Below are 27018 nucleotides of genomic sequence, written 5' to 3'. Positions count from 1 at the left end.
TCTTTATTTTTCAAGCCTAAATACTGTTGAATCTGTGTTCAATTGCATTCTAACAAGTTTTTAAAAATTCAACAAAGTAAACAACCAACTATAAACAAAAGTGAGCCATGAATTTTAATCACTGCCAACTGAGCCAAGAAATGTGGCCGAACTTCAGCACTGATCCCAGAAGAGAAGGAAAAAGCATCTCCAGCTCACGGTGCGGGACAGCAGATGGAGGATGCTCGCTGCTCACTGCTCTCTGCCCAGTGTGAGAAGAGGTTTGGGGTCCTGTGGATGCTGTTCTCCCACTGCAGACACACAGACAGACATTGTGAACAGGAGCTGAGCAGCTCTAGGCCGTCAGAAGCAACTTTATAAATGACAAAATTAAGAAAAACATATCAGGGAGATTCACTTTTAACGTGCAGGGACTCGCACAAGATTAAATATTACAGTGATCTGCTTGTTAGAAATGCCCAGGGATAGATAAATTAAAGCCAGACAATCTTTTCCCTTGCTTTTGGCTCATATCCTATCCCTACATGGGTTTTCCGCAGAGGAACTCAAAAACTTTGGGAATGTTGATTCAAAAGGTTTCTTCCCAAATACCTCAGCAGCAGCTGGGGGGAGAGTCATTCCCTGACCCTTTCTTCCTGTCCTCTGTGTCCACACCTCCATGTGGAAATGGGAAAAAATAGAGGCTTTGCTTTCTAAATCTTAGTTTATAGGGACACCTGTACTGAGAAAAAGTATCCAGCAGCATCTTGGGGCCTCATGGGGCCTTCCCTGCTCACAAAAATTATTCCATCCTGTCTTATCCTCTACCAACACAGGTGACTGCAGAAAATAATCCACCCTGGGGTTTTTTTCATTGGTTTGGGGTTGTTTGGGGTGTTGTTTTTTTTTTGCCAGTCTCCCAATTTCTTCTCGAGGCAAGGACAGCTTCAGCACCCCAGAGATTGATCATGAGGAGCAGCCAGAACCCACAGGGAGCCCCTGTTCTTGCAGGAACCGCTCCCTCGGCGGAGCAGAGCTGTGGGGAGGAAAGGATGCTCTCCCCAGGCTCCGTTGCAAGTGGGCACATCTCATCTGGGTCCCCTACATGGGGATGTTTAATCCCTGATGCAGGAAGGGTTCCACACTTTGGGGAAAATATTAGAGGGTTATGGCGATGAAAGACCTGAAGGAAAAGCCTCAAAGCAGCTGAAGCTTATTTAGAGGTGCTAAACCACTGTCTTCACCAGCCTCTAAAATGTATTAATCAAAACTTATCAGCCAGAACAGTTTTGCTGCTATTTCCTTGATTTTCCTCCTGTGCCGGGGAAAAAGCAAACGTATCTAAATAAATAAGGCCATGAATCATCCCCCCAGCCCATGCCACCAGGTCCCCACAAAGCCACCATGGCAGAAGGTCCCAGCAGAAGGCCCAAGTCCTCCAGGACCTGTGCCCTGAAGCCCTCCTTGGTGGCTGGTCACCTCCCCTGCCAGTCACATATTGCTGCCTGGAGGTCTCGGTCCCTGCACGGCCTCTTTTTCATGGCAGGGTTTGTCCCTGCAGCAGGATTTGCCCCTGGCCAGCCCTACAGACCCACACAGGGATGGGGACATAGGGTTATCTCCAAGGGGGTCATCGTCATAATAGGTTTTGGTGGATGAAGGGAAACCCACTGAGAGGACAGGAGGCAAGACAGCTTCCCCCATGGCTTCACTCAGACAGGTTTGCATCAGGGTCAGGCTGCTCCCATCTTAACTCTCTTCGTTTTCACACAGGAAAACTCGAGGAAAAGAGGAAAAACCTGTGCCCAGAGAACTGCCCTTAAAACCGTCCCCAAGCCACAGAACTGGAAGCTGTACACAAGGAGGGAGCTGGAGTTTGTGAGGATATTTTGGCTCCCCTTGCTTTTAAACTGATGGGGTGGGGGGACTGGATTTGCAGAAGTTTTAAAATAGGGCAGGGAATAGGATCTGCACGGGGATGCTGATGGTGCAGGGGCTGGGAGCCGGGCTGCCAGCACCATCCCAATAAAGGCAGGATCTATAGGCTGTCATTATTTCCATCTCCTAAAGAAGCTGCACGCCCGTTATTAGTTCAGAGCAGGGCAGGAAATCATCGCCTGGATTAAGGTTAAATTCCATCTCAGAAGGGCTTAGCTGATTGCTAAATGTTTATGTCTGGCGTCCAAAAATTAAAAATAAAAAAAATAAACAAACAACGACAAACACCCCCACATCCCACATTAAAATAACATCTAATAAGGTTGGGTGCTATGTCACTCCTGCAAAGATCCGAGCAGTTTATTGCTCCGATGCAAACCCTGCTGAAGCACTTCAGAGCTGGAGACACTGTGAGATTGAGGGCTGAAAGAACAGCCAGCAAAATTATGAATAGGGTTTATCTGACAATACCAACATGTTCCTTAAAGCCCTTGAGCATCATCACACGGTCTGAGGGTTTGTTTTTTAGTGTGGCTGCAGACGTATATGTTTTAATGATACAACATCGATGGCAGCCCTGCCTGTTGCGGGTTAGGCTGCAGCCTCTCATAATCTCCAGTTCATCCTCTCGTTTTCTAATCTGGAAATGTATGAACAATATGTAAGGAGTTTGTAATGGGATTAATTTATTTTGAGAACTTGTTGGTTGGGGTTTTGATTTTTTTTTTCCTTATCCTCCTAGAAAACGTGGGTGAGTGGAAATCGAGCGAGTCAGTAATTAGCATTCACTTTTTTCTTTTTCTTTCTTTTTATCATATGCATCTAAATTCAGTTTAGCTCTTTAAGGAATTGCCAGACTGCCCTTGATTTATAGGCAACGCCTTCTGGATCTGAGAGGATCTAATTCAAATTAATAATACTTGAATCTGATTTCAAGATATTTGCACCGTGCTATATATTTCATTAAGATATCATCACTCTGTGTGTGTGTGCGTGCATGCGTGTGTGTGTGTGATATGTCTCTGCATATACAGGTATATTTAGGCATGGAGAAGTCAGGCATGCTGCAGGAAAATCATGTTGGCATTTAGAGAACAGTGACAAGAAAACTTTTAGCAAAGCCGGGATGACTCATAGCAGGGGAAAAATAAGAAATATAAAGAAAAATAATAATAATTTAAAAAAAAAATAGGGAAGCTTGTTCCCACCTTTGCAATAGTTGGGGATTTCAGAGGCAGCAAACCACCAGAGCCTGCCTCTCCCTCCTCACTCCTCCTGCAGCTCGGGGTTGGGGAGAGGGACACCCAGAGAGGGGGTTGGTGGCTATTTCCCGTCCTGGGGGGGGGGATTTGGATGCCCCTGCCGGAGACCCCCCTATGCACTGCCTCCCCCGCATCTCTCAGGGGCACCCAGTCCCGTGTAACTCACAGATGACCAAAAAAATCCCAAGCAAATCTCGGTGGCTCTGATGAGCTGCAAAGACACGCGGCGGGGGGAGGCGAGGGGGGCGAGGGGGTGTCCCCTTCCTTCCTTTGCGATGCTGAACCGTCAGGAAGGTGTTCCCTGAGCAGGACCATTTTGAAGAGCAATCCCTATCGCTATTGCTCGCCTTCCACTTCTTGCTTTAGGCACACGTTCAACGCACAGTTCAAGAGCAGTTTATCTAAGCTTAATGTAAGTAAAAGTGCAGTGTGGGATCAGTGTGCCATTTGTTTCGGTTTTCTTCGGGAGGGGGAGAAGAAAAAAGAAATAAAGTGCTGTAATAGGTTGAACTCTTGTCAGAGCAGGGAAATTGTTTCACAGCTCTTTAACGCAGCCCTTTGGGCAGCCCCACGTTTACCTCGGGAAAGGACCATACGAGCAGGCAAGACGCGAAGTTTCTCTTTGCACCGATATTATTTCGAGCTCTTTTAGAGGAAGGAACGGCTGTGGGTTGTGCTGGGAGCTGGGCATGAGCGGCTGGAGGCTCAGCCGGACCAGCCCCCTTTGCAGCTGAACGCCTTCGCTCAGCATCCCCAGCTCGGGCTGCCTTTACTTACTTCGATATTACTTCTCGATTACGTGCGGTGCAAACCAGCTTTTTGATTAACAAACCGGCAGAGCGTTGGTTAAGAACACTTAAACTTCAAAAAAAGAGAAAAAACTATCCCCCTGGGAAGTGGGCTCTGAATTGGTTAATAATGTGCAGTACTTGCTAAATTGCTGACTTCCAGATGTGGAAAATATCTTTCTTGTTTAGGACCTACGTAACCTGATTGGATTACGACAGAAGCGTCACATTGGAAGGCTTTTGAGTGATGATTTAATTAACCATACAGTAGAAAGCTGTATTTGCCAGGAAACCCCTTCCATATTTGCATAACCAATCCCTTCAGTGCAAAGGTGGAGTCTGGGCTTTTTTTTTTTTTCCTTCTTTTTTTTTTTTTTATATATGTAATTTTATTTTAATTTTCATACTTGAAAAAGGTGAAAAACTTGTAACCTCCCTGAAGTTCAGTCCCACGCGTTACTTGTCCACGCTGTCTCTCTGCTCATTCAGCTACTTCCAAGGAAGAGCAGAGCCAGGAAAAGAGCCCATCTCACCCCTGATCCATATCTGTGAACAAAACAGATAGACTGTAAGATCTCAGCACGTTTGGTTGGTGGTTCTTTTTTTTTTCCCCCTCAGATTTAGCTGACTATTCAAATAACCTGGATGAGTGCTGAAATGAAAGGGAGGGGGAAGAAGAAAAAAAAAAAAAAAACAAAAAAAAGCCCTAAAAGAAACGCGTTAAGGATAAAAATAAAACAGCACCAAAACAAGCCAGAGAGCTTATTTGCAGTGCCCGAACAGAGTTTAGTTTCTAGGCTTTATGTTAGGGTAAGTTTTCCCCGCCGCAAGATGCGAGGGCTCCGCGCGGGGCTGCGGAGCGGGACGGTGCGGGGCAGGATGCGGCCCCTCGCCGGCTCCGCGGGCGGGCGAGCGAGCGGGGGGGACCCCGCCGGGGGAGAACCGCCAGGGATCCCGCCCCAGGATGGGAGAACCGGCAGGGATCCAGCCTGGGGGCAGGGGATCCGGCGGGATCCTGCTGGGGAGGGGGCGGGGGATTCCGCCTGGGGGAGGGAAAGGGATGCGGGGAGCGGGGGGGACACACAGGCAGGGATGCGCCGCGCCGTGGGGGGGAGCAGGGATGCGCCCCAGGGGTGGCAGAGGATGCAACCGGGGCCGGGGGGGGGGGAAGGGCAGGGTCTCATCCGCGGGGCAGGGGGGCTGCAGACCCCGGAGGGGCTGGGATGCGGTGGCGGGGCGCGGTGAGTTTCCGCGGGGCGCGGAGCGGCGCGGAGCGCAGCGGCGGGGCGGGGGGCGGGCGCGGGGCGGGGGGCGGGCGGGAGGAGGTGGAATTGCATTTCTGCCGCTAAAGCGTTCGCGGAGACTTCAAGGTATAATCTATCCCAGATCCTTTCCCAGAGAGAAACTTGGCGATCACGTTTCCACATGATGCTCACGTTTGGTGCTCTCCAATTATCCCTCCCCACAAAGATAGGTGGCGTGTGTTGCAGGGTCTCTCCTCTCGCTCGTACAGAAAAGAAAAAGAAAAAAATGTCATTAGAAGAGGCGTAACACGTCAGTCCGTCCCCAGGTTTGTGTTTCCTGGAGTGGCAGAAAGAGATCAGTCCTAACCTGCCCAGCAGGAATAACGGTCCTTCCGACAACTCTTTGCAAGGCTTTTTACAATTTCTCCAGGAGCTGCATCTCCCTTCACCTTTTCTCCTCCACTTCGCGGCTTCTTCATGCTTTTTCTTGTCACCATTTCTGGCCAAAACTACAAACAAGACTTCGCAGGTAGGTTCGGAATTTAATTCCATTTTCTCCCTTTTTTTTTTTTTTCCCTCCTCTTCTCTTTTTACTCAGACCACCTCACGCACCAGCAGGCTTATTTCATTTCGAGAGTATTTTAATTTTTCTGGCTTGTTTATACTTGGGGCGAAAAAATCTCTCTTTTTTTTCTTTATTTTTAAAATTTTTTATAACCGAAACCTGAAGTCACTCCAGCACCGCTCCGGGAAGGGGTGAGCGGTTTCGGGGAGCTCGGGGCTGTGCCACCACCACCCCTGCTCCCCTTACCTGTCAGCCAGGTACGGGAGGTGCCTTTTACAACGCAGCACCAAAAGTTTTAGTGTTAGGAAAGGACTTCGTCCTCCTGCAAAAAAACCCCCCAAAAAAACAAAACAAAAAAACCAACAAAAAACTCAAACATCCCCCCACCCATCTCCTGCTCTTTTTATTTCAGGTTTTACATCTGAGCTCTGAAAGTTTGCAGGTACCTGTTAATGCTTTGCATGCCCTGAGCATGCAGAGCCAGCCCGGCCGGGCACCGCTGGAGCCCCAGCCCCGGGCAGGGTTCCCCGGCAAAGGATGTGTTTCCCCAAACAGAAAGTTTTGCTGTTTTGTCTGTTTAGTTGGTTTCATTTCTTTATTTTATTTTGTGAAGCTGGGTGAAGCAACACCTTAGCTTCTGGAAGCCTAAAGCAAGAAGTGAAAGTACTGACTGGAACTTAAAAGTCGTTTACCAAAAAGCAAAAAAAAAAAAAAAAAAAAATTTAAAAATTATAATGTATATTTTTAAAAGCTTGCTGGTCCTCTAGAAAGAAAAGTGTTCTCGAAATTTGCAGGTTTAAAATTATTGTCAACTTTTTGCGGGAGGCAGGGGAGCAAGGAAGGGAGTGAAATGCATTTAAAAGAATTCACCATTGGTCGTTTTGCATTAAAACGCCTATTGCCGAGGCAAGCTGAGGGTCCGGGCTCGCCTCGGTGCCTGTCCTCCCTCCCCGCTACATCTCCTGGTAGATGTGCCGCGGTGATGCCACCATTGCCCACTCCAGTCTCGGGAATAACTGGCAAATACTAAAGTTTCTAGCGCATTTCTCAGCCTCTTCCTTCCTCAGCCACATATATGCTCATCCACAGAGCCACCAATTCCCTCTGTCCAAGCAGAATCCCAAGCAGGAGAGTGTGAGTAAACACGCTGACCCCACACACACTCTCTCAATCTTCCCATCCTCTTACCTGCTTGGAGATTTATTATTTCTTATTTTTAGCCAAGCAGGTTTTATAACAGCAAACGTCTGAGGGAAGAGTTCAGGCAGAATAAAAAGACCCAACAGCAACACACTTCACTGCTCAGTCCTGGTGTGAAGCTCCAGCAAAGTAAAAAGACACAAGGGAGGGGAAAGGAGGAAAAGGGAAAAATTATCTCACTCTGCTTAAAAAAATATATTAAAATTGTTGAGTCAGGTAATAATTTTTCAGGTTTTATGTAAAACTCCCAGTGCAGGAGAAGACAATAGATGCGAAGGCGAGGGGGGATCCTGCTCAGGAGAGCAAGGGTTAATTGCCCTTGTTTTACAGTTTGCATCTGTTACATCTTTTATAGCCCCCTGTTTAAACTAATCCTCAAGTCAAAGCATCTTTAAAGCTACAGCATCTTCTTCGAGATGGACTGAGTTTCAGGAGCGTTCTTGCAGCAAACCAAACGCTCCTGCCTCTCTCTCCCTTTGACAGATAGAGCCTCCTGCCCAGCCCGGGCACACAGGCACACACAGTAGGTCTAAAAGTTTACAAGTTGTGTTTTTTTTTCTTAAAAAAGAAAAATAATCAACAAAAAAACAAAACCCAACTGCAAGGCTGAAAACTCTGACAGCGGTAGTTTTGATTTCTGTTTCTTTTCTGGGAAGGAAAAAAAATGACACTCTGAAGCTTTGTTTAACTAAGGGACAGGGGAAACCCTGAATATTGTCAAACTGACTAAAAAGGTGACAGAGGTTTATAATTACACTCCTCGTTGTTAGGGGGAGGGGGAGGTCTCCGCGCTGAGCTTTACCCCAAAAGGACAGGGGAGAGCCATGTTTCCCTCTCCTCTTATCACTTTGCTGGAGTGCACTTTGGGGGAAAAAAAATAAAGGCAAGAGAAGGGTAGGATTTCGCATGAAAAGAAGTTCTAGTGTCAAATTAAAGTACTTTTAGGAGGAAATGGTCCGCCTAGCATTGAGTCAAACAGCCTACTGTAAAAGCTGTGCATTCCCTCATACGGTCATGAGTTATGACTCATTTGAGATGTAATTCTTGTCTCTCTCTCTCTCTCTCTGATCTGCTTTGCTGGTGCAACACACACACACACAGGGAGGGAGACACGCACACGCGCTCACACACACACACGCAGAGACACACACACACACACACACAGAGAGAGAGAGAGAGAGAGAGAGAGAGAGAGAGAGAGAGAGAGGGAGCAGAAATAAATAAATAAATAAATATATAAATAAATAAAGAAGAAATCTGCCCGGCTGGGGAGAGAGGGGGAGCCCGCTCCGACCGCGTCCCACCTCCCCCGGCACGGCCAGGCTCGCCGTGTGCGTGGATGGGTTCTTTTTCGGGTGCAAACTGGGGTCCCCGTTGGCGCCCTGCGTTTAAATGGGACATCCCGATGCCCACATTGTCGCTGTGTTTGGTCGTTACATAGAGCCTGCGTGCTGCTGCTGCTGCTGCTGAATCAGGGAGTCGAGCCCATGCGAACTGCCATCTGATCCACTCTTATCAATGAAGCAGCAGATCATGGCGGATGGCCCCAGGTGTAAGAGGCGAAAACAAGCCAACCCCCGGAGGAAAAACGGTAAGACGCCCCCCCGGGAAAACTTTTCCGGCCGGCTCCGCCGCGGCCCGGGGAATGGAGGGGGGGGGGGGTTGTGGAGGAAAGCCGGCGGCAGGACGGGGAGCGGGACGGCGCGGGAGGGACGGCGCCCGGCAGCCCGGGGCTGGCCGCCCCCCGGCTCCCTGCGCCGCGTCCCGGGGGCTGCGCGGCCGCGGAGCGCTGGAAGGGGGCAGCGGAGGGGCGCGGGGGGGGAGCGGCGCTGCCGCCGGACCCGCCGACGCCGCCGCGCCCCAAAGTTTGTTGCGCGGGCGCGGAGCGGAGCGGGCGCTGCCCCGGAGCCCCCGGAGCTCCCGGTGCCCCGGAGCGCAGGCGGGGGCGGCCCCGGCGCGTTCTCGCCCGGCGCTGTCACGGCCCGGGCCGGGCCGGGGCGCGGAGCGGAGGGAGCGGAGCGGGGCGGTGGGAGGCGCGGAGCGGCGCGGAGCGAGCGGGGCGGGCGGCCCTGGGAAAAAACCCGGCAGCGTGAGAACCCCGAGGCGGACTGGCACCGAGTTAGCGACTCTCTCTCTTTCTCCCTCTCTTTTCTTTCTTTTCCTTTTTTTTTTTTTTTTCTTCATTGTTAGGGACTCGAAAATGAAACTTCCTCCTCCCTGATAATTAATAATACTAATGAGCTCGGTGCCCGATTGTCCGCCGCTGCCCTCTCCCCCGGTCCCCGCCGGCCGCGCAGGGCCGGGGCGCAGTGGGACGCGGTGTTCTGGGCTGATTTCACATTTGGCAGCTTTCACTGGTGTGATGGGTCTCTCTTTCTCCGTCTCTCCCCGTCCCTCCCTTAGTTTCTTCCTTTCTCCCCCGGCTGATAGCCGCTCCCCCGCCGCCAGCCTCCCCCTCCCCGCCCGCAGCCCCTCGCATGGCCATCCCGGCCCCACTTCCAACAACTTTCCTCTCGAGGAGCCAGAGGAAGGAAGATATTTGTGTGAACCTGAACCCATGCTCTTATAGCTCAGCTACTTCATTTAAGTGGAGAGGTGGAGGGGGGCTGAAGGAGGAGGGGGACACACACACAACAACAACAACAACAAAAAACACAAAGACAAGAGAATGTTGATTAGAAACAAATGATCCTGCCCCCCCCTTCCTCTCCCTCTCTAGGTTGTGAGTGTGAGTGTGTGTGTGTGTGTGCGCGTGTGTGTCTTTTTCTTGTTGTGGTGGAGGCGTCGAGCCATATGGGGGAGTGATAGAGGAATTTTAGTCAGAAACTGTTCGTTATGTTACACTGGCTTTTCCCTTTGTGTTGTCTTTGATCTATTTGCTTGGCTTAGTATTACAAAAAAAAAAAAGGCACCAAAAACCTAAAATAATATATTCCGAGCAGCTTCCCAAGGATCCGTTCCTTGTTATCTTTTTTTAAAGTCTCTCCCCCTTCACCACCACCCTTTACTCTTGTGTCTGTCATTATTTAAGGTGGTCCTCACAGAGGAGACCTCCCCTTCCCCTCATCTCTGGGTAATTTAGTAGACATTAAAATTACACGTAATGTTTCCCTCTCCTCTCTTGTGTTTCCTCTGTTCTTTTTATTAAATGTTGGTTATTGATTTTCTAAAATCAATGTCTGTTGTGGGGCTTTTTTCCCCTTACAAGTATCTAAAGCACGTTGCTGATCAACTGGATAACAAAAGCTTTGTGTCAAGTAGCCTTTTTTCTTATGTTAAACAGTCATTTTTGAGAGAAAAAGAGAATGAGATTTAAAGCAACGCATCCAGAAGTGCTCTTTTGCAGTAAAGAATATTCTGAGTGTTTGAGGGGGTTTTATTCTTCTTCCTCAGCCTCCTTGCTTTTCCAGGCAAGATTATTAGTTTAGCGTGTTAAACCCATCACATGCTCTGTGATGAGGGATGCGTCTACGTGTTTAATATTTTCTCAACATGATTTGAGTCCTAAAAAAAAACCCCACCACCATCCCTCCCAAAAAAATAAAGAGCTGGACTCCTCTGTTTGCCCAGGACACCAGGACCGCAGCCTGGTAGTGCAGCCAAGTCTTTGGGAGCACGTATGGACTGGGGTGGTACAAATTCTGGTTACTTTCCTGAAAAAGTGTGTTTTCAGAGAGCTGCACTAACTTGGGAAGCCACCACACTTGGGAGACGAAAGTTTAATTGCGATTTTTAAGGTAACCACTTAAAGATCCTGCAAACTTCAAGTGTGTGCGCTGGTTACGCGAAGGTCTAAGTTCTCCCTTCAGTGTCTTGCTCTGGCCAAGACACGGGGAGGAAGCGGGGGGGGGGGGAATAATTCTCGACTTTCTGTTTGTCCCCTCTTCCCTCTTTGTGCTCCCTAATTTGTTTCTTTCATTCATTTCTGAGTGAGAAATGCCCTGGTTCTGAGGAGCAGGTAGACGAGTGAGGGTGGGTTTGGTCAGGGCTTTTTTTTTTTTTTTCATTTTCTCTTTCTCGACAAGCACGTATCCAATGCCTTTCCCGTTGGGAATTGCCCAGGATTTATCTGGACTGAGTGGATTTTTCTTCTTTCCTGGATTCGTGGAAAAGATGTTACTTCTGAGCTTGTGTCTTTGCTGATAACACCAGAAACGGTGATGCTTATCGAACTCGGAGAGAAAATCCTTAGAAACGCAGCAGAACCAAAATAAAATTTAAAAGCCACGAAAAAAAATATAAAAATGGATGGTCGTGGAGGAAGCGAGAGGAGTGTGAGTGAATCCCAGACACATTACAGACGGGGACAAAACAGAATAATCCAACTAATGCCTCAGTGGGCTCCACGCCTGTGTGCGTATCTCTGCGTGTGTGCGGGGATGGGCAAGGCTCGGGATGAGATACCGGGGCTGGATAAAATTACACCGGAGCTAAATAGGGTAGAAAGGAAGAAGGCTCGGGATTTTCCAAGATAACGGGGTTGATGAGAGCTGCTGGAGTGGAGGAGAGGTGTGCGGGGGGGTGGGTTGAGAGAGGCGATGTGGAAATCAATGAGGGGTGAGCCCCCTGGGGAGGAGGGGCAGGAGGGAGGATGGGAAGGAGAGGACCCCGAAAGCGGCGGGGGGCGGGGGGGGGGAAGGCGGGAGGTGCGGGAGCGGCAGCCCAGGAATGCGGCGGAGCTCCGGGAAGTTCAGTCAGATGATTCCCAGCGCCTGACTCACTTCGCGGCACTTTCACTCGGGAGAGAAGTGGCTGCAGAGGAGGAGGAGGAGGAGGAGGAGGAGGAGGAAGAGGAGGAGGAGGAGGAGGAGAGGGCAGCGAGCCCCCTTTCCGCACGGGCGCCCCGCGGAGGCGGGGGCTGCGCCGGCGGCCGCAGCGCCGGTGCGGAGCGGTGCGGAGCGGGGCCCGGCAGCAGCGCTGTCCGGCCGGCTGCCTTGCCCTGCCCTGCCTGATGAGCTGCCTCTCTCCGTGTTGTTGTGGTTTGGCGTTTGTTGGCTGAGGGGTTTCTTTCCCCTCCTTTCCTCTCCCCTCCTCAAAAATCCAAAATAAAATTAAAGTCCCCGGGAAGGAGAGGAGGGGGGAAAGTTGGATCTAATTTACCCCAAAGTTTCAGTAAACAGCTCTCTTTGATTCCGTTGCCACCTCGCTTCCAGTTGTAAAGAAAAGGGAGAAAGTTCAATGCTTTCAGGGCGTCTGATCCAAGGGAGAACACAGACCAAACAAGCAGAGACGATTAGACTTGCTCAGAGCCTTTCCCAAAAAGATACCCACCCACCCCCCTTTCAGGGATGCTGAGGAAGGGGAAAAAACCTCCTTCACTTCCCACTTGAAAAAGAAGGGGGGGAAGGAAGAAAAAAAAAAAAAAGGAAAAAATATGCAAGCCTGCCTGCTGCCTTTAGTGAGTGGGAAGTGAGGCTTGTCTTCCCTGCCTGGAGAAGTTTGGAGGCAGCTAGACTGAGGCTGGGGTGTGAGGAGGCAGCTGCTCCCTGTGCAGCCCAGGTGGCAGCGGGCAGGGCGGGCACCCGGAGCGCTCCTGTGCCCGGGCAGCTCCGCAGGGCCGGGAATCCGTTGCGAGGAGATTACTCGGGGAGTTTGGCTCACTGGGTAGCGAGACAAATGTACTGCTACCTCCAGAAAAAGCACCTGGAGATAGGTATTAAAAATTAATGCCATAAAAGCGAGTGGCCAAGGCGTAATGATTATCCAGCTACATTTTCTCGGTGCAGATTCATGTCCAGGCTGAGCTATGACATGGAGCAGGGGAGGTTGTTTTCTGTGTCAAGTCGTATCTATTTATTTTCTTCCGAGTTTCGAGAAACCCAGCGAATTTGGAGATTAGTGCCTGAATTACTGTTTGCCATTTGTGACCATTCGGTACTTACTGGTTTTGCTTATTGCACATGCTTCGCAAGGAAAGTTTTGGGGGAATTTCTAATTGCTGTAAGAATATGCATTTGATGCCTGGAAAAGGCATATCCGAAAAGGGAAAAAAATTAATAAGGAAACCATTACAAGTTAATCATGGATAATTATACATAGCCAACTGCCCAAGATAGGGGAAATACATGGAAGACTGAGATGCAAGCTCTCAGGACAGGCTGGTAATATTCCCCAAGAAAAATGTGTGTCACCCTTTAGAGTGGAAAGAAGGGTGTTGATTCTTTTACAGCAGCCCCACATTCATTCCAAGAAATAGGAAATTCTTCGCCTCACAACAGTTTTTGGCATCTGCATTATCCCAGTGCTTTTAAGGTGCATTTTCTCCTCTGTGAAAGAGAACTCTTTGTCCTTTTTTTCTCCAAGACCATGGCTTCCCAAGGTAGACACTATTTTGTGCCTGTCACATAGAAAGGGAGTGCAGGTTTGCAGTGCTCACAGACAATTGATTGTCTGCCCTAATGTGTTTCATTTACATGTTTATAACGTCAATAGTGCTGGGGTGTCCACTGTACCATTCATTCCAGCATTCCCACAAGGGTGCAATTGTCTGAATGGCCAAGTCAGACACCTTTTTGATTGCTCTTTAGTTGTCTTTTTAGAGTATAGAGAAAAAGGAGAGAAATCTGTGATGCAGAAACACTAGTTGAAAATATTTCAGAATTAAACGTCACCATTAAAGCAGATGTGACCATTAGACAAACAATATATTTTAACTAAGGTTCTGAAGGTGGAAACAAATTTAGAATAGTGGGGCTGGTGAGTGCACACGACATCCAGTCATGTTCCTTAATTATTTTAGGCTTTAAAAAAATGATTTGTCGTTTTCATTTTCATTTCAGCCACTGTAAATGCATCCACCTCCTAACTCTTTGTATACTTAACTGTAATTTGCGATGTTTTCCCTACATATTTACATATCTCTGTTTATGCCAACAGCGTCAGTTAACCATTGGGAAAGTCTATTGAAAGAATAACTAGGCTGGGAGAAGTATAGACTTTAAAAAAAAATATTAAGACCTAAATATTTCTTCACCAAGCTTTTTTTTTTTTACTGAACAAAACGACAATGCCTAGACTTTCTCTTGCAGCAGTTTAACTTACAGAGCTGTGCACCAACTCCTTACGCCTCCGGTTACCGTCCCCTTGCGCTGCGAGCTTTCAGCAAAGTGTTTCGAGGAGTTTCCAAGTCAATGAAAGATTACTTTTTAAGGTGTGCTGTGCGGTTCTGATATGCCCATACTGTCCTTTATCACCAGAGTTGCGTCTGAGGGAGGCAAGAAACGATTGCTCCTGGTTTGCATCAGAATAAATAAGCCACTCAGGTTATTGGAACTTGTACAGAGATACATGTTGTACATGCGTCTGCACCTATGCGTGCCTGTGTTGTATAGAGAGATATGGGATGTATAGGTGTGCTTAAAAATAACGGTTCACGTTTCAGACTAGATCATTTCCCTCTAATAAGGATGCTGATCCCAGCAGTTACGTTTAATACAAGTTGACCTGTTCCATCCGTGATCATAAGTGAAAAGAGCACTAAGTCCTGCACTTTCTGCTCGAGAGGTAAAGCGAGGGAAAACTTTTTTTTCCTTCCCTATATAATTTTTGGTGTAATTTTTAAAAATGCCTGTTTGTGGAGAGATTTTTTTTCCTTCTTTTTTTTTTTCCTTTTTTTTTATGCCTAACAGAGAAGACACAGTAGATGCACCGTTAGCTGAACCCCTGACACGGCGGTCTTTTGAATGCCTTAGGTATGATTTCACTTTCGCTCACATCAATGCTGACCTGAATGCCTTTCATATCTGATCCGCTGTGTCTCTCCCAGTAAACATCCCCTGAGGGGAGAACAAAGAAAGGAGCTCTTCTTCTTCTTAATCACAATTCAGCCCATTCACCGCCGGCAGGCTACATTTGCATTCTGCAACAGAAAGCCAAGATGAAAAGAAAAAAAAAAGAGAGTGAGAAGAAGGGGGGAAAAAGCAGAAGGGTGGAGGCTGAGTAAAATAACTTAGGTGTTTGTAGCTGTTTGTTGGGCTTCCCCTAGTTACAAGCCTTATATAGATCCTGCTCTACCCAGCCTTGGCTCTTCTGACAGGCAGATAGTGTTACAAGATGGCATGCCTGTACTATTCATGGCCACTCGCTCTAACACTTGAGGTAGAAAGTGTCAGAGAGGGATCAAATTCTACTCTGAGAAGTCTGTTATAGTTAGGGTCAGGTGTGTGTACTCTCAGCTCTTGACTGCTGCCTATTATTTTGTTTTAATTACTATTATTGTTTACTCACCATGACCTTGGGGAGCGGGGGTGGCAGGGGGCGAGGCAGCTTTGGCGGGGCAAAAATCGCCCGCTCCCCAGTTGTAATATAATTTTCCCCCCCCCCCCTCTATTTTTTCTGTTTTGGCGAAGCGTTGGGCTGGGTGTTTTTGCGGCTGGCCGGGCCGGGGGCCGAGGCGGTGGCCGCGGTGGTGGCGGTGGCGGTGGCGGGGGTGTCCCCGGGCTGGCGGCCGGCCCGGGCTGCCCCGACCCGGCGGGGAAAAGCAGCGACTCAGCGAATCCTCGCCGGCACCAGAAAATGCACACGGAGGAGGAGGAGGAGGAGGAGGAGGAGGAGGAAGGCGAGATTTGTGGAAGTTTCTGTAGCCGGGCTCCCTCGTGGGGTTTCGCAGTCACGTTCATGTGCATTTTCCGGCTGTTCCCCCCCTCCCCGTGCCTGTGTGTGTCCCCCCCATATCTGCCTGTTTGTTTGTTCTGCAGAAGCTCTTCTGTGCTTTTAATCAGACAGTTTTCTAGAAAAATAGTGAGGTCTTTGGTCGTAGCCACTTTTTTCTCACCAAGAGAAGGTTTATTTATAACTGGATCCTGCTTACCGAGAAGTATTTAAGCCCTTTCAGGCAGAGCTGTCAAAATTTCCTGTGTTGTTTGCCTCTATTTGCAACACGTAAAAAGTAATATGCAGTTGCTGGTGTTGGAATAACCGAGGTAGTGCAGAAATCTCAAGTGACAAGTTTTCAGCTACACTATCTCCTGCCGACCAAACTGTCATTTTTATTTTTTTTTCCCAGAAACCACTTTTAAGATTCTAACAGGTTTTTTTTTTCCCCCCATCAGCAAATAGATTAAACGTGCTAAAGCAACTTTGAGAGGGAAGAACAGTTTGAACAATGAGGAGCGGGAGGGATGTCTTATTTTCCTGTAGCTGCTATGGCAGATTTCACTCATAAGGAGCACACTAACCGAGATGTTACCAGTTGAACAGAAGCATGTGACACAGATTCCTGATTTTTTCCCAGAAGATTTACAGAATTTACAAAAAGAGATTATCTCTACACCTTCCACCCTCCTAACCACCCCCATGACCCAAGCAATGGAGGATTTAGGCAGATTTACTTCAGTAAACACCTTTGGACACTTGGGGAAAAGTAGGAGTCTGTTTGCAAAAGCAGGCTTTTGTTAAGTGAGGTGCTGGATAATGCTTTACCAAGCAGCTGTGATATTAACCTACCCAGTAATGCTGGAAAAAGCCTTAACTCCTTGTGCACTCTGGGACCCTGCCTGGCAGAGGCCCTTCAGGTACTGGGCCTGGAGGGGGGAGATTGGGGCATTTGAGGGGACAAGTGAGGAGGTGGCACTGCTGAAGCCACAGCAGCCACTCAGCCTGACACATCTTTTACTTGGTGGCAGCTGAAGCTTTCGGGGTCAATCCATCAGAGACAGGGCTTGGAAGAGCTGGGAGGCATGGCCAGGAGGGCCTCCCCCAGCAGTGAGGGGTTACCTATGTGTGTGTGCCCACACATACACATGCACACTCTGTATCTACCCCCGAAAATGTAACATATCCCAAACCCTCTCTAGGAACGTTCCCAAGCATTGCTAAGGGAGGAAGGTCAATTTAGGATTCGCACTCGAGCAGCAGAATAGCTGAGAAGTTACACTAGCAAACCTGTACGAGTGGCTTCCCGTGAGCTCCCAGGCTCCAAAGGAAAGCCACCAGCTTTCTGGGAGCTTCTCATCCTCACAAGTGAACTTTTTTGACTTCTTCCTGCTCTTTTCTGAGCCATTAGAAGCAGGAGCTAGTAAGTTAGTTATTTTTACTGGGCATGAGAATAACTTTCCAGGTGTTTCTTTTTTTAGTTGGAATAAGATTGCTTCATTTGGGGATTTTTGTTGTCAAGGGTTGGGGTTTTTTTCTTTTTTTTTTTTTTTTTTAAGTGTAGGTGTCAATGCTAGAGCAGCCACAAATGTGTGAGAAAGCAAAGGGTATGAGACATGACAGAATTAAAGGTGTTTGCTATGTTGTTACCCGTGTGTCAAGCTGCAACCTCCCTTTGTCACAGCCTCCTGGAGATTTGATAGTGCGGATCCGCTTCCTTCCCAAGTGATACAGCAGTTTCTAACCGGGGGTTTTAATGGTGGTGCAGTCGTTGCTATTGCATTTGCCTCTCCCCAAATGCATTTAAACACCTCCACATCGCACACACCCCATTACTCCCACCTTACACAAGGGTGCTGTGCTCTCGAGCACCAGGACAGCAGCCATAGCATTACAGTCTCTGGCATGGAGCGTCGTTTGGCAGGAATGTCATCTGCCAAATCATCCCATAATTACGTTTTATGTTATTTGTATGAATGACCAAGCATGCAGTATTCCTTTTGAAATCAAAGGAAGGCTTAAAATGCGTTTTTGAATACTTTCAGACCATGGTCAGGTCACAGTTTGGGAGTTGAATTAAACTGATCTCATTTGTGATCTAATTGAGGTTGGCAACAACCTTAGCAGTAGCAATAACATACAAATACAAATCAAAGAGCAGAATTCAGCAAATCAGATCTTTTGCTCGAATCCTGCCTGGGAGTTATTCTCCGACTGCCAACAGAGAAGTTAAACTTTGTCCTGCTTCTCAGCGGCAGTGCGAGCCTTGCATATTTTTCGGGTCTTTGACAGGAAAGTTGGGTCTGAGGGATGGGGACACAAAGGCGAGAAGGGAGCTGGTGCCTCCTCGGACAGGAGTAAAGCACAGCGACTCGTCACGTATGTTTCTGGAGAGCCCAGTGGCAGAAGGCGCAGGAGGCGTAACGGGGGAATATGGTTAGGAAGGGCTGGGAAGAGGAATAGGTCGCTGCAAGCAGATTATTCCAAGCGGAAAGTCGAGGCAGCTCCCTATCTTTACATCTATCGCTGCGGATTCCAGGAATGTAATTACCAGCGTGGTTGCGAATTGTTGACAAATTTCCCCGAGTCTGTCGGGAGCGGGTGTTGCGAGCGGCGGGGCTGCAGCCGCGGCAGCGGCCCCGACGTGCGGGAGCTGTGCGGGGCAGCGGGGCCGGGGCGGCCCCGGGGCGGAGCGGGGCGGCTCCCCCCAGGGCAGGGCGTCCCTGGCTCAGAGCCCCCCCGCCGCAAGCCGAGATGCTGCGGGTCAGGTCCCCCGGGATCCCCCCCTCCTCGGGGCCGGCGGGGACCCCCGCGCCCGCCCCGCAGGTGGGGGGGCTCGGCAGGGCACGAACCGGGAGCCGCCGCCCCCGGGGAGCATCACTCCCCCCTCGGCCCCCCCGGGCCGCGCCGTGCGGAGCGGGGCTGGAGGCGCGACCGCCGCCGCGATGCGCTGGGGCGGGGGAGTGCGGAGCCGCCTCGCCCCCCTTCCCCGGCCCCGGGGCAGAGGTGTGAACCGCCTCTGCGGGGCGGGGGACGGGGCACACACCCCCGCCGCGTCCCGGCGCTGCCGAGCGGGCCGCTCCCGGGGCAGAGGTGCGAACCCCTCCCGGGACGCCGCTCCCGGGATGTTGGTCCCCCCTCGCCCCCCTCGGCCCCGGCCGCGCTCCCGCGGCGGCGCAGCCCCGAACTTCGTTCCCAGGAGGGAGGGAGCGGAGGGGAAGCGGCTCGGCGCTGCCTGCGCTCCTCCCGGCTCGGGGTTTCAAGCGTGTCCTCAACTCCCCCCCCCCTCCCCTCCTCCGGGTCATTATTTTCTTTGACTAAAACCTGTTTACTCGCCTCTTTGTTTTTTGACGTTAAACGAGTTTCCATCTCCTACTCCTGCGGATCTCTAAGAAATAGATAAACCATTATATTTCCCCCTTCCCCCCTCCCGCTCGTATTTTAAAGCAGCGATCCTGACAGCAGTACTATTATTGCACTTTATGTTTTAGTGGATGTTTGCTGTTGCTAGTTACAGCAACACTTATCATAAGACAGCAAGAAAAGAGTAGTCCCTGGTAATTAAAGTAATGAAATATTCATTTACTCTACCTTTTCAGTAGTCTCACAAATTAGGTTGCTACATTTAATGCCTGCACTGCCTCTGTTTTTATTATAATGGCAGCTTTCGCATCTGCAATTAGGACTAATTCTGACAGTTACAATTTCTGAGGGATGGTAAACAGTGAACGAGATGTGCAGCAGTGGTATTACACGTGAAAAGCCCTTGTCTCTTTAACCTTGTTGTTTTTTTTTCTCGCAGAGGTTACCTTTTCCCGATGGTGCAAAATCGACTTGACATAACTGTTCATCAGTTTCAGGGTTTTCCCTGGAGGTATTTGCATCAAATCAGCCCAGTCAAGCTTCAAGTTGAAATTGGCAGCCCAGAAACTGACAGGGTAGGGACTGGGAAAGAGACAGCTAAAGTGCAGGCAGCGAGCTGACAGCAGCGGCGGGCAGGCAGGGGGAGAGGGCTCAGCACCCGGGGCTGCCGCCCCCCGCTCCCCCCGGTCACCCCCGGTCCCCCCCATTCCCCCCTGAGCTGCGGCGGAGGGGCCAAGCGCTGGAAGCCCGGCCCGGTCCCACGAGGAGGCCAGTTGGAGAGGGGGGTGTATGTAAAAAAAAACCCTATAAATTGGGGGGGGGGGGAAAAGCGTTTTGGAAGAGAGAGAAGTGCTGAGCTGAAGTTGCTGTCGCTAACAAGCTTATTTTGCTGCGGTTCTTTGCGGAGCGGTGTCGTGTTTGTGCACTACGACTGTTAAGAGTAGTGACGGAGAAGGTTGTTAATACCAATGAAAACATATTTTGATCAGCTAAAAAAACCCAACACCCAACCCAGAGAGACGTTCATCTGCAAAGATAATTGCATTAGAATCAAAACAAACAATTCCTTGAGTATGTTATTTCATTTATCCTCTGTCACGAGGAGGGGGGGGGTGGTGTCTCCAAGTAGGACGATGTGAAAATTAATTTTTAATAGATTATTGGACAAATTGGGATTGTTCCCTGTGACATCTCCCCCCACCCTGAAAGAATTTTACTTCTTTGAAAATAATTTCAAATCTTATGTAGCATGGAAGGGAGCAGCACGCCAAGGAACAGGCAGCACCACCAAGACCCATTCCCTCCTTAAAGGTGAAAAAGAGCAAAACTGTGTTACTTTCCTAAGGAGGCAAGCTGACTATATATATATATGTATATATTTCTTCCTAAATATATATCTGCAGTCTTTACCAGATGATTAAAAATCCCTCACACTTTTCCTACCAGACTTGTGCTAAAGTAAGCCTTGCTTTCAAACAGTTTTTCAGCTGTGTGTGTGACAGGCATTGGCTGATCTGCTGATGCCCATTCGACAGGCACTGTTGAGCTAAAGTGGTGTGACGGCACAGTTTTGTTAAGCTGTGAACAAAGGGCTGGAGATGCCTCGCTGGCATCATCCATGTGCATATTGGCCTTGTCACAGTTTTGCTTGATTTAATGCTCTGTTTATTCCTAGATATTAGAACTTAAATTCCAAACAATATGTTTTCATATACTACACACAAACTTTATTTTAAAAGCTTTTGCTCCCCAGAACCACAGATTTGTTTGTCTGCCCAACATCCATGTGGCAAACATTTTGAAACGTAGCTCCCAGAAAAATAGGTGGCCGGTAGCCTCTTAACTGTTATCCAGTGAAAAAATGGGATTTCAGTTTTAAAAAGTCTTAGAAGGGTAAAAGATTTATTTCTTCTTTGATCATTTGTTGAGAGTTGTTATTTATTTCAACAGTGGATTTTCTTATAAGCTCCTAAGGAGAGGTTACCTCTTGTGCAGGCAGGGCCTGGGACGGACTTTTCCAGTGCCATATCATCCCAGCGGTGTTGCTGGGATAAAAGCAGTGTCTTGCAAATACCTGTAAGTATAGTCAGAGGACTACTGGCAGGAAGAAAGACAGCTGGGTTATGGCAGGTTAGTGGAAGGGAGCAAGAAACCGGATTAAGATCAAAATGCAAATATATATGTTCATTAGGTGGCCACAACTTTATATCTCAGCAGTTCATCAAGAGAATGTGGAGCTATATTTAGGTTTGGTTCTCTTCTTTTAGAGATGCCTTAGGCTTTATCTGCAGAAAGTTGGGGGGTTTTCTCCCCTTCTTCGTCGCCTTTTTAAACTCTCTTCAGGTTTGCTGCAAGTGTTTGCTCAGAGATTAGTTAGCCAGCTTCCATGGCGGAGGTAGCCCTGGGAGGCAGCTCGTTGCTGGGAGGAATGCTCAGTAGGTCAGGGCATGAAGATAGAAGGAGCTGCCCAACTGAGGCTGGGGATCAGGTATTTTCTTCTTTGTCTCCCATCAGAGACAAAGTGCTTATGGAAAGGTTTGTGGTGAGACATCAAATCCCAGCAGGAGCACAGATGTTCCCACTTTTACAGGCTTACCAATGAACATTTCAGCTCAAACAAGTTTATGGAATAAAAGATTTATTTATTTTTTCCTTAGTAGATGCAGCATCTTAGTTGGATCGTGTAAAGATCGTATCGCTCCAGCCTCTCAGGGTTCTTTGGTCCAGGGCACGGTGCTTTACTCCAGGGCTGTGAGCAGGGATGGGAGAGCGGGAAGGAGTGGGAGGAGGGAGCGCTCAGCAAAATGAAAGTATTCCTTCTCCAAACAGTGCAGTCTAGAGCCTAAATCTGAAATTGAATCTGCTGGGCAAAACCTGTACAATTTTTCTACCTGCTCTCAGTCTGCTTCCTTTCAGGGATGACAGTTTTACTAACTGAAATGAATGGGCTCGCTCGCCCCGGTACCTTTTCTCAGTCCGCGTTTACATCGAGTACTTCAAACAGAGAGCTGGGTGATATATGTAGGGGGACAGCTTGCACAGAATAAGCTTTAATGGTTAATTTTTGTATAGCTTTATAAATGAAAGGGACTTAAACCTACTAGCAGTATAGATCACAAGACCTTATGTGGTCTATTCTTCTCTAGATGCACAAGAGATTTACGTGCCTAAGTCCCATAAGAGTTAATGGGAGTTACGCATGTAAATCTCTTCCACAGTGAGATAATAGACCCTTTTATGTATGGATAGCTGGATTCTTACAAAAATCACCTACTGAACAGTAGACTTTATGTCCTGCCCTCTTAACAAATATTTATAAAGCAAGCAGGCCAGCAGATGAGACCAGGAGCCCCCCAGGTTGCCTTCAAACCACACTGACCCCTGTGCCCCCATGAAGGGTAGCAGTGTGGGAGCCAGCCCCAGGTCTGCCTTGTCCCTTTGGTTCTGTGTCCTGTTTTCAGTCCACTGTGAGTGATAGCACAGGTCTGGTGGCAATGGGATCTCACAGAGTCTGTTGCGGTGTCTCACCTCCTGGCAAGTCTTAGTTGTTGGAGACTTCTTGTTCTGTGGATTGCACAGGAGACTGGGAGGGGGAGAGCTGCCACCTCTCTTCTGGGAGTGCCCTCCGCTGGGATAACTGTCAGGGTGCACCCTTCCTGCATCCCTGCACCTCATCTCACCTGCAATGGGAGACTTACAGCCCCAAGGTGGGAGACCCCCAGCAGGACTGTCCCAGGCCGCTGGTAGAGCGTGGTGGTGGCACTGCCTCCCAAAGCCCAGGTGCTGCTAGTGCTGCACATCTGCTCCCTTCCCGCTCTGGTGCGACCTCCCTCCCTGGGAAAGCAAGCAGGCTTTGCCTCCGATGGGTTCGGTCTCGCGCTTCTCCGTGGGGATATATATAACTTGGACGATCTGTATCTGCCAGCCATGAGTCAGATCGAGATCTTTTTCCCCCGTAACGTGTAGCTGGAGATAGCCGGTGCCACAGCACACGCGTGTCAGGAATGATCCCTGGGTTTTATGAACCGCGGCTCTTTTTGCCATCATTGTTTCTTTCCATCACTCGCCTGCTCCTTCCCGATAGCGATCTGAGGGAGTTGGGCGAGCTGCAGACTTGCCAGCCCTCAGCTCCCAGGCCTGGCAAAGCATATTCTGAAAAAATAAAAAACCCCTCCAACCCTTACGCCGTGAGACTATCAGATTAAATCCAAGGGTTTCTACCGGCGTCGGGATGGGAAAAGCCCATTGTTTGTTGATTATCATATCATCAGCCCCGGCTGATATGAGGATGCTCAAGGAAAACACACTTCGGTTACAGTTGATTTTCAGATTCCAAAATGGTGCTGCAAAGTCTGTGCATGCCTAATTATATTTTATGCTAGGCTGTGCAATACAAAATGTATGCTGCAGCAATCAGTGAGTTAACAGTATCAATCAATTTGTAAACAGATGAAGTCACTCATTCCCAAACTGGTTTTCCAAAAACAATTACTAAATTACAATAGAAAAAAATTGTACAGTTACTGTATTTGTGTGCTGTGTTACAATCAACATACCAGGGAAACAAAACAATTTAATGCAGAAAAATCATCATTCATCTACATTATAATTGCTTCTTTTTCACATCTACAGGGCGGTTAATTAAAATTGTGATTAAATGCGGTCGCGCTGCCTAAGATGTCTTGCCCAAAACAGGTGGTACAGAATTTAAAAGTAAAAAAAATGTAATTAGCATTGGAAATTGAGAAATTGCCTGTAAGAATCAGTGTTAATTTCAGTCAGTGATGAGGTAATTTATAAATGAATGCAGTGGAGGCTGTGCAAATGCACAATTGCCTTCCTGCCTATTCTTAGCATTCTCAGCATGCAGGTGAAAATGTTTTCAAAATATTGAGGTAATTTGAAAATCAGTCCGTGCATTCCGTATCTTTCTTCCTCCCCAGTCGCAGCAAACGCTGAATGAATGCTGCCAGAGATGGCACAATGCATCAGTTCTGCACTTTTTGGGGAGTGATATTCCGTGTGTCGTGGCATCAGCTAGAGTTTAACTAAACAAAATGTTTGGCTAAGGTCCTCTACAAAGGCCAAAAATGTCGATTGAAGTCCCCGGTAATCCCGAATGTCTTCAGCTACAGTGTGTGTTTAAATGATGTGGTATCAAAAAAAAGTAACAGCAACCTGCAGTGAGTTGAAATAGTGCAGCAGAGATACCGCGAAATAAAAGAGATGCTAATATGGCATGGAAATCATAATGATTTCTTGTTTAAAATTAGTACAGTACACTTGAAAAGCCTCGGTAGTACCATTGCTTTCGGTAGAAACTCTCTTTTTCAACATGCATTTCAAATTTCAACCCGCAACCATGAAGAATTGTTAACTAGGTTATGCATACAGAGATTTTCCCCGAGATGAACTTTGTTTATCGGTGTTTTGGTGCTTCCTCTAAACTTTCAGCTAGCAAATGAGAAATGCTAATTCCCAACAACAGCAAAAAAATACGACCTGCAGATACAAAAAGCTGGAGGCAAACCTGACAACAAACAGATATTAAAGATTTAAAATCTTCTTGACAGTCAAAAAAAAAAATAAACCAAGTCACACATTGCTGGAACTGACATTTCCATGACTTGAACAGTCCTTGTCCCCCTGCTCGAATCCACAGAGAGCCTCGGCTTAGTTATCCCCCCATACATTTAAAAATAACTCAGACTTATGATAACGTCGATTGTTGGTCTGGAATATGTGGAAGCATTTGGAGTTTTGGAGCAGGGACATACAGGTGTTGGTATCAGGTTGCTGTAAAACACGTGCATGGTGGCTCTTGAACAGAACATGCTTTAATTAAAGCAAGCTGGTCTTACTGCAGAAAGCCTGATCTACCCACATAATTTAACTATTGAAGCCCTTTCTATTAATTTTTCCTTGACATATAGTAATGAACTTTTCTTCTGGCTGACACTTGGCTGGTTGTTTGGGTTTTTTTTTCCTTTTGATAAGCCCTGTGCACTTCAGAGGCGATTTCGATGCTATTTAATTTACTCATACAAAAACCCCTGCGAAGGGATTAGGCCCATGAAGGGACAAGGGTAAGGCCATGCCATGCTGGTCCGTGTTGGACTGCTGGGATGTTGTGAGGAAGCTGCAGCCCAGCCAGGCAGAGGACAGGGGTAGGTCCTGTGGTGGGATGCTATCCCGGCCCTGGCTCTGTGCTGGCTGAGCTGGGGAAGGTGAGTGCAGCATCAAGTGCCACATGCGCTCTCTGGCAAGTCAATTAACCTCACTGTGCTCGTTTTCTATGTCCATGAGATGGGGAAATACCATCAAACTCATTCACAGGGCTTTTGCAGAGCTTAATATCTCTAAAGCACTCTGCCATTCTCTGGGACTGAGGAAGAGCAAGGATCATTCATTGTTTCGTCAGAGGGCGAGCGGATGCCAAGGAATTTGTCTGAGAAAATTACAAATGTATGTTCCTAATAACCAGATTCTCAGAGTTTATTATAAAACCGGTTATTCTAATTTAGAAGATGATATTGCTTTTAACTGCCCTCCCTCCCCAGTTTTCTGCCACTGAATATAAAGAAGGGAATGGTAATCACTGAAGCAATGATGATTATTGACTGAAAGGTATTTTACAATGTGAGGTCCGTTATGTGGAGCTTAGCAAGCAGCTGCACTGGTGCATTTGAGCTCCTTATTTTGGTATAGGGGCTCTAAAAATACACCAAAATACCAGTGAACTGGCATAGGTGCAAATCCTAACCTGACTGCAGTCCGTGGGGGTGCCCAGGTGACTTTGGGGGACACAGATCAGCAAAGTCAGGTTTGACGCCTGTGGCTGGTTTTAGTGGAAAACTGTAGGATCAAACTGGTTTGGAAATTCAGCCCCATCAAACCAAACCTAAGTCTGGGCTTTTTCTTTTCTGTCTTGTGTGAACTCAAAGGAAAGCAGGAGCTCAGGTACTGCTCTATTGCCACAGGCTAGTCCTCAACACCAGCTACATCTTTGGAGTTTTCTGGACCTGTTCCCATGAGGAAAGACCAAATGCCATGAGAAACACGAGCAGGATTTGGCCCCGAACAGGCAGTGCTTACTAGTGGATAAACTGAGCCATGGCCATTGTAGTGGTGGGGAAGTGCAGTGAAGGAAAAGTAGCTTCGCGGATTCCTAAAATAGAAAGTAAGCGTAAATATTTCTACTTTGCATGTCAGATTTCAATCACCTCTCAAAACAACTGAGCTTCTTGATTTAATTACTTACGACTTGACTTTTTTTTTTTTTTGTGTTGGGTTTTTGTTGCTTTTTTTTTTTTGGTGTGTGTATCTTCGGAAAGAGCCAAATGAAAATTTCCTCTTTGTTTCCCCTTTGGAACTACCAGAGCTTTCCTCGAATTTTAACTCTTCCTCTACCCCAACACCCTCAGCCTTCGTTTTTCTATGCTCGTCTTATCGCTCCGCTGCTGTCCCATGGCAAGCCCCAAAGCCTGGAACATTTTGTAACGACTATGTGACAAATTGTTAGGCTTTTATTCACGTTGGACATCTTTTGCCAGGATTGCTTGTTGTTTTTTCTGTTTGGCTGTGTCATGGGACCAAAGGTGGCTGCTTTTGTGCAGCATGTCAAATCTGGTTAACATGCAGCCATTTATCTTTAAAATCCACTCCTGCACAATGGCAGGGGTGTATTGGGCCACTTGTATGGGCTCCAAGCATCAAACATATATATATATATATATTAAATTTTTTCAGTGCCATCCTCTCTATATGTGTGGATGCACCTCAGGCTGAGGCACTGCGGTGAGCAGGTCATGCAGCAGAGAAGATGTTTCATAATTTTGGGAACCTTTTAGAGACAAATTGTACAGGGCAAGTGTAGTGTAACTGAACTGCTGGTTGCCCAGTGAAGTGTAGAAAATCAGATACAGCACAGCCTGAAAGAATGAAACGAGAATTCATATCTATGTATATACACGGTACTTTATAAACAATTCATATACAGAGAAAAACACATTTATTCCTTTTTTTTCTGCTTATATTTGAGGATTGTGCATGGTGTGTGTGTGTATAAATGTGTTTATGTGCATGGT

The 27018-nt window shown here is 47.9% G+C and overlaps 1 protein-coding gene and 1 long non-coding RNA gene across 4 annotated transcripts in view; one reads left to right on the top strand and one right to left on the bottom strand.

The window, feature by feature from the left end:
- Positions 1–202: 202 nt before the first annotated feature.
- On the bottom strand, positions 203–5495 carry LOC127481275 (uncharacterized). The gene is made up of 3 exons (XR_007908177.1): positions 5404–5495; positions 4375–4513; positions 203–290 (listed from the first exon to the last, which is right to left on the bottom strand). It is a non-coding gene; the product is annotated as an uncharacterized LOC127481275 (long non-coding RNA).
- Positions 5226–27018, top strand: part of ZEB2 (zinc finger E-box binding homeobox 2) — a 115499-nt gene continuing 93706 nt past the window's right edge. The window contains exons 1-3 of one of the 3 annotated variants that reach the window (XM_051810331.1): positions 5311–5537; positions 5642–5740; positions 8418–8567. In XM_051810331.1, the coding sequence (XP_051666291.1) occupies positions 8495–8567 (73 nt within the window). In that variant the 5' untranslated portion in view covers positions 5311–5537; positions 5642–5740; positions 8418–8494. Of the gene's footprint in view, positions 5741–8417; positions 8568–22002; positions 26112–27018 lie in introns of those variants that run through there. The other 2 variants (XM_051810330.1, XM_051810332.1) reach the window with 2 other exon arrangements.

Source organism: Manacus candei, unplaced genomic scaffold (assembly GCF_025592945.1).
Source record: "Manacus candei isolate 608988 ecotype Guabito, Panama unplaced genomic scaffold, ASM2559294v1 h1tg000077l, whole genome shotgun sequence".
In the NCBI taxonomy this organism is placed as follows: Eukaryota; Metazoa; Chordata; class Aves; order Passeriformes; family Pipridae; genus Manacus; species Manacus candei.
The sequence above is the reverse complement of the archived record's forward strand: the minus strand, read 5'-3'. Positions and strand labels throughout refer to the sequence as shown.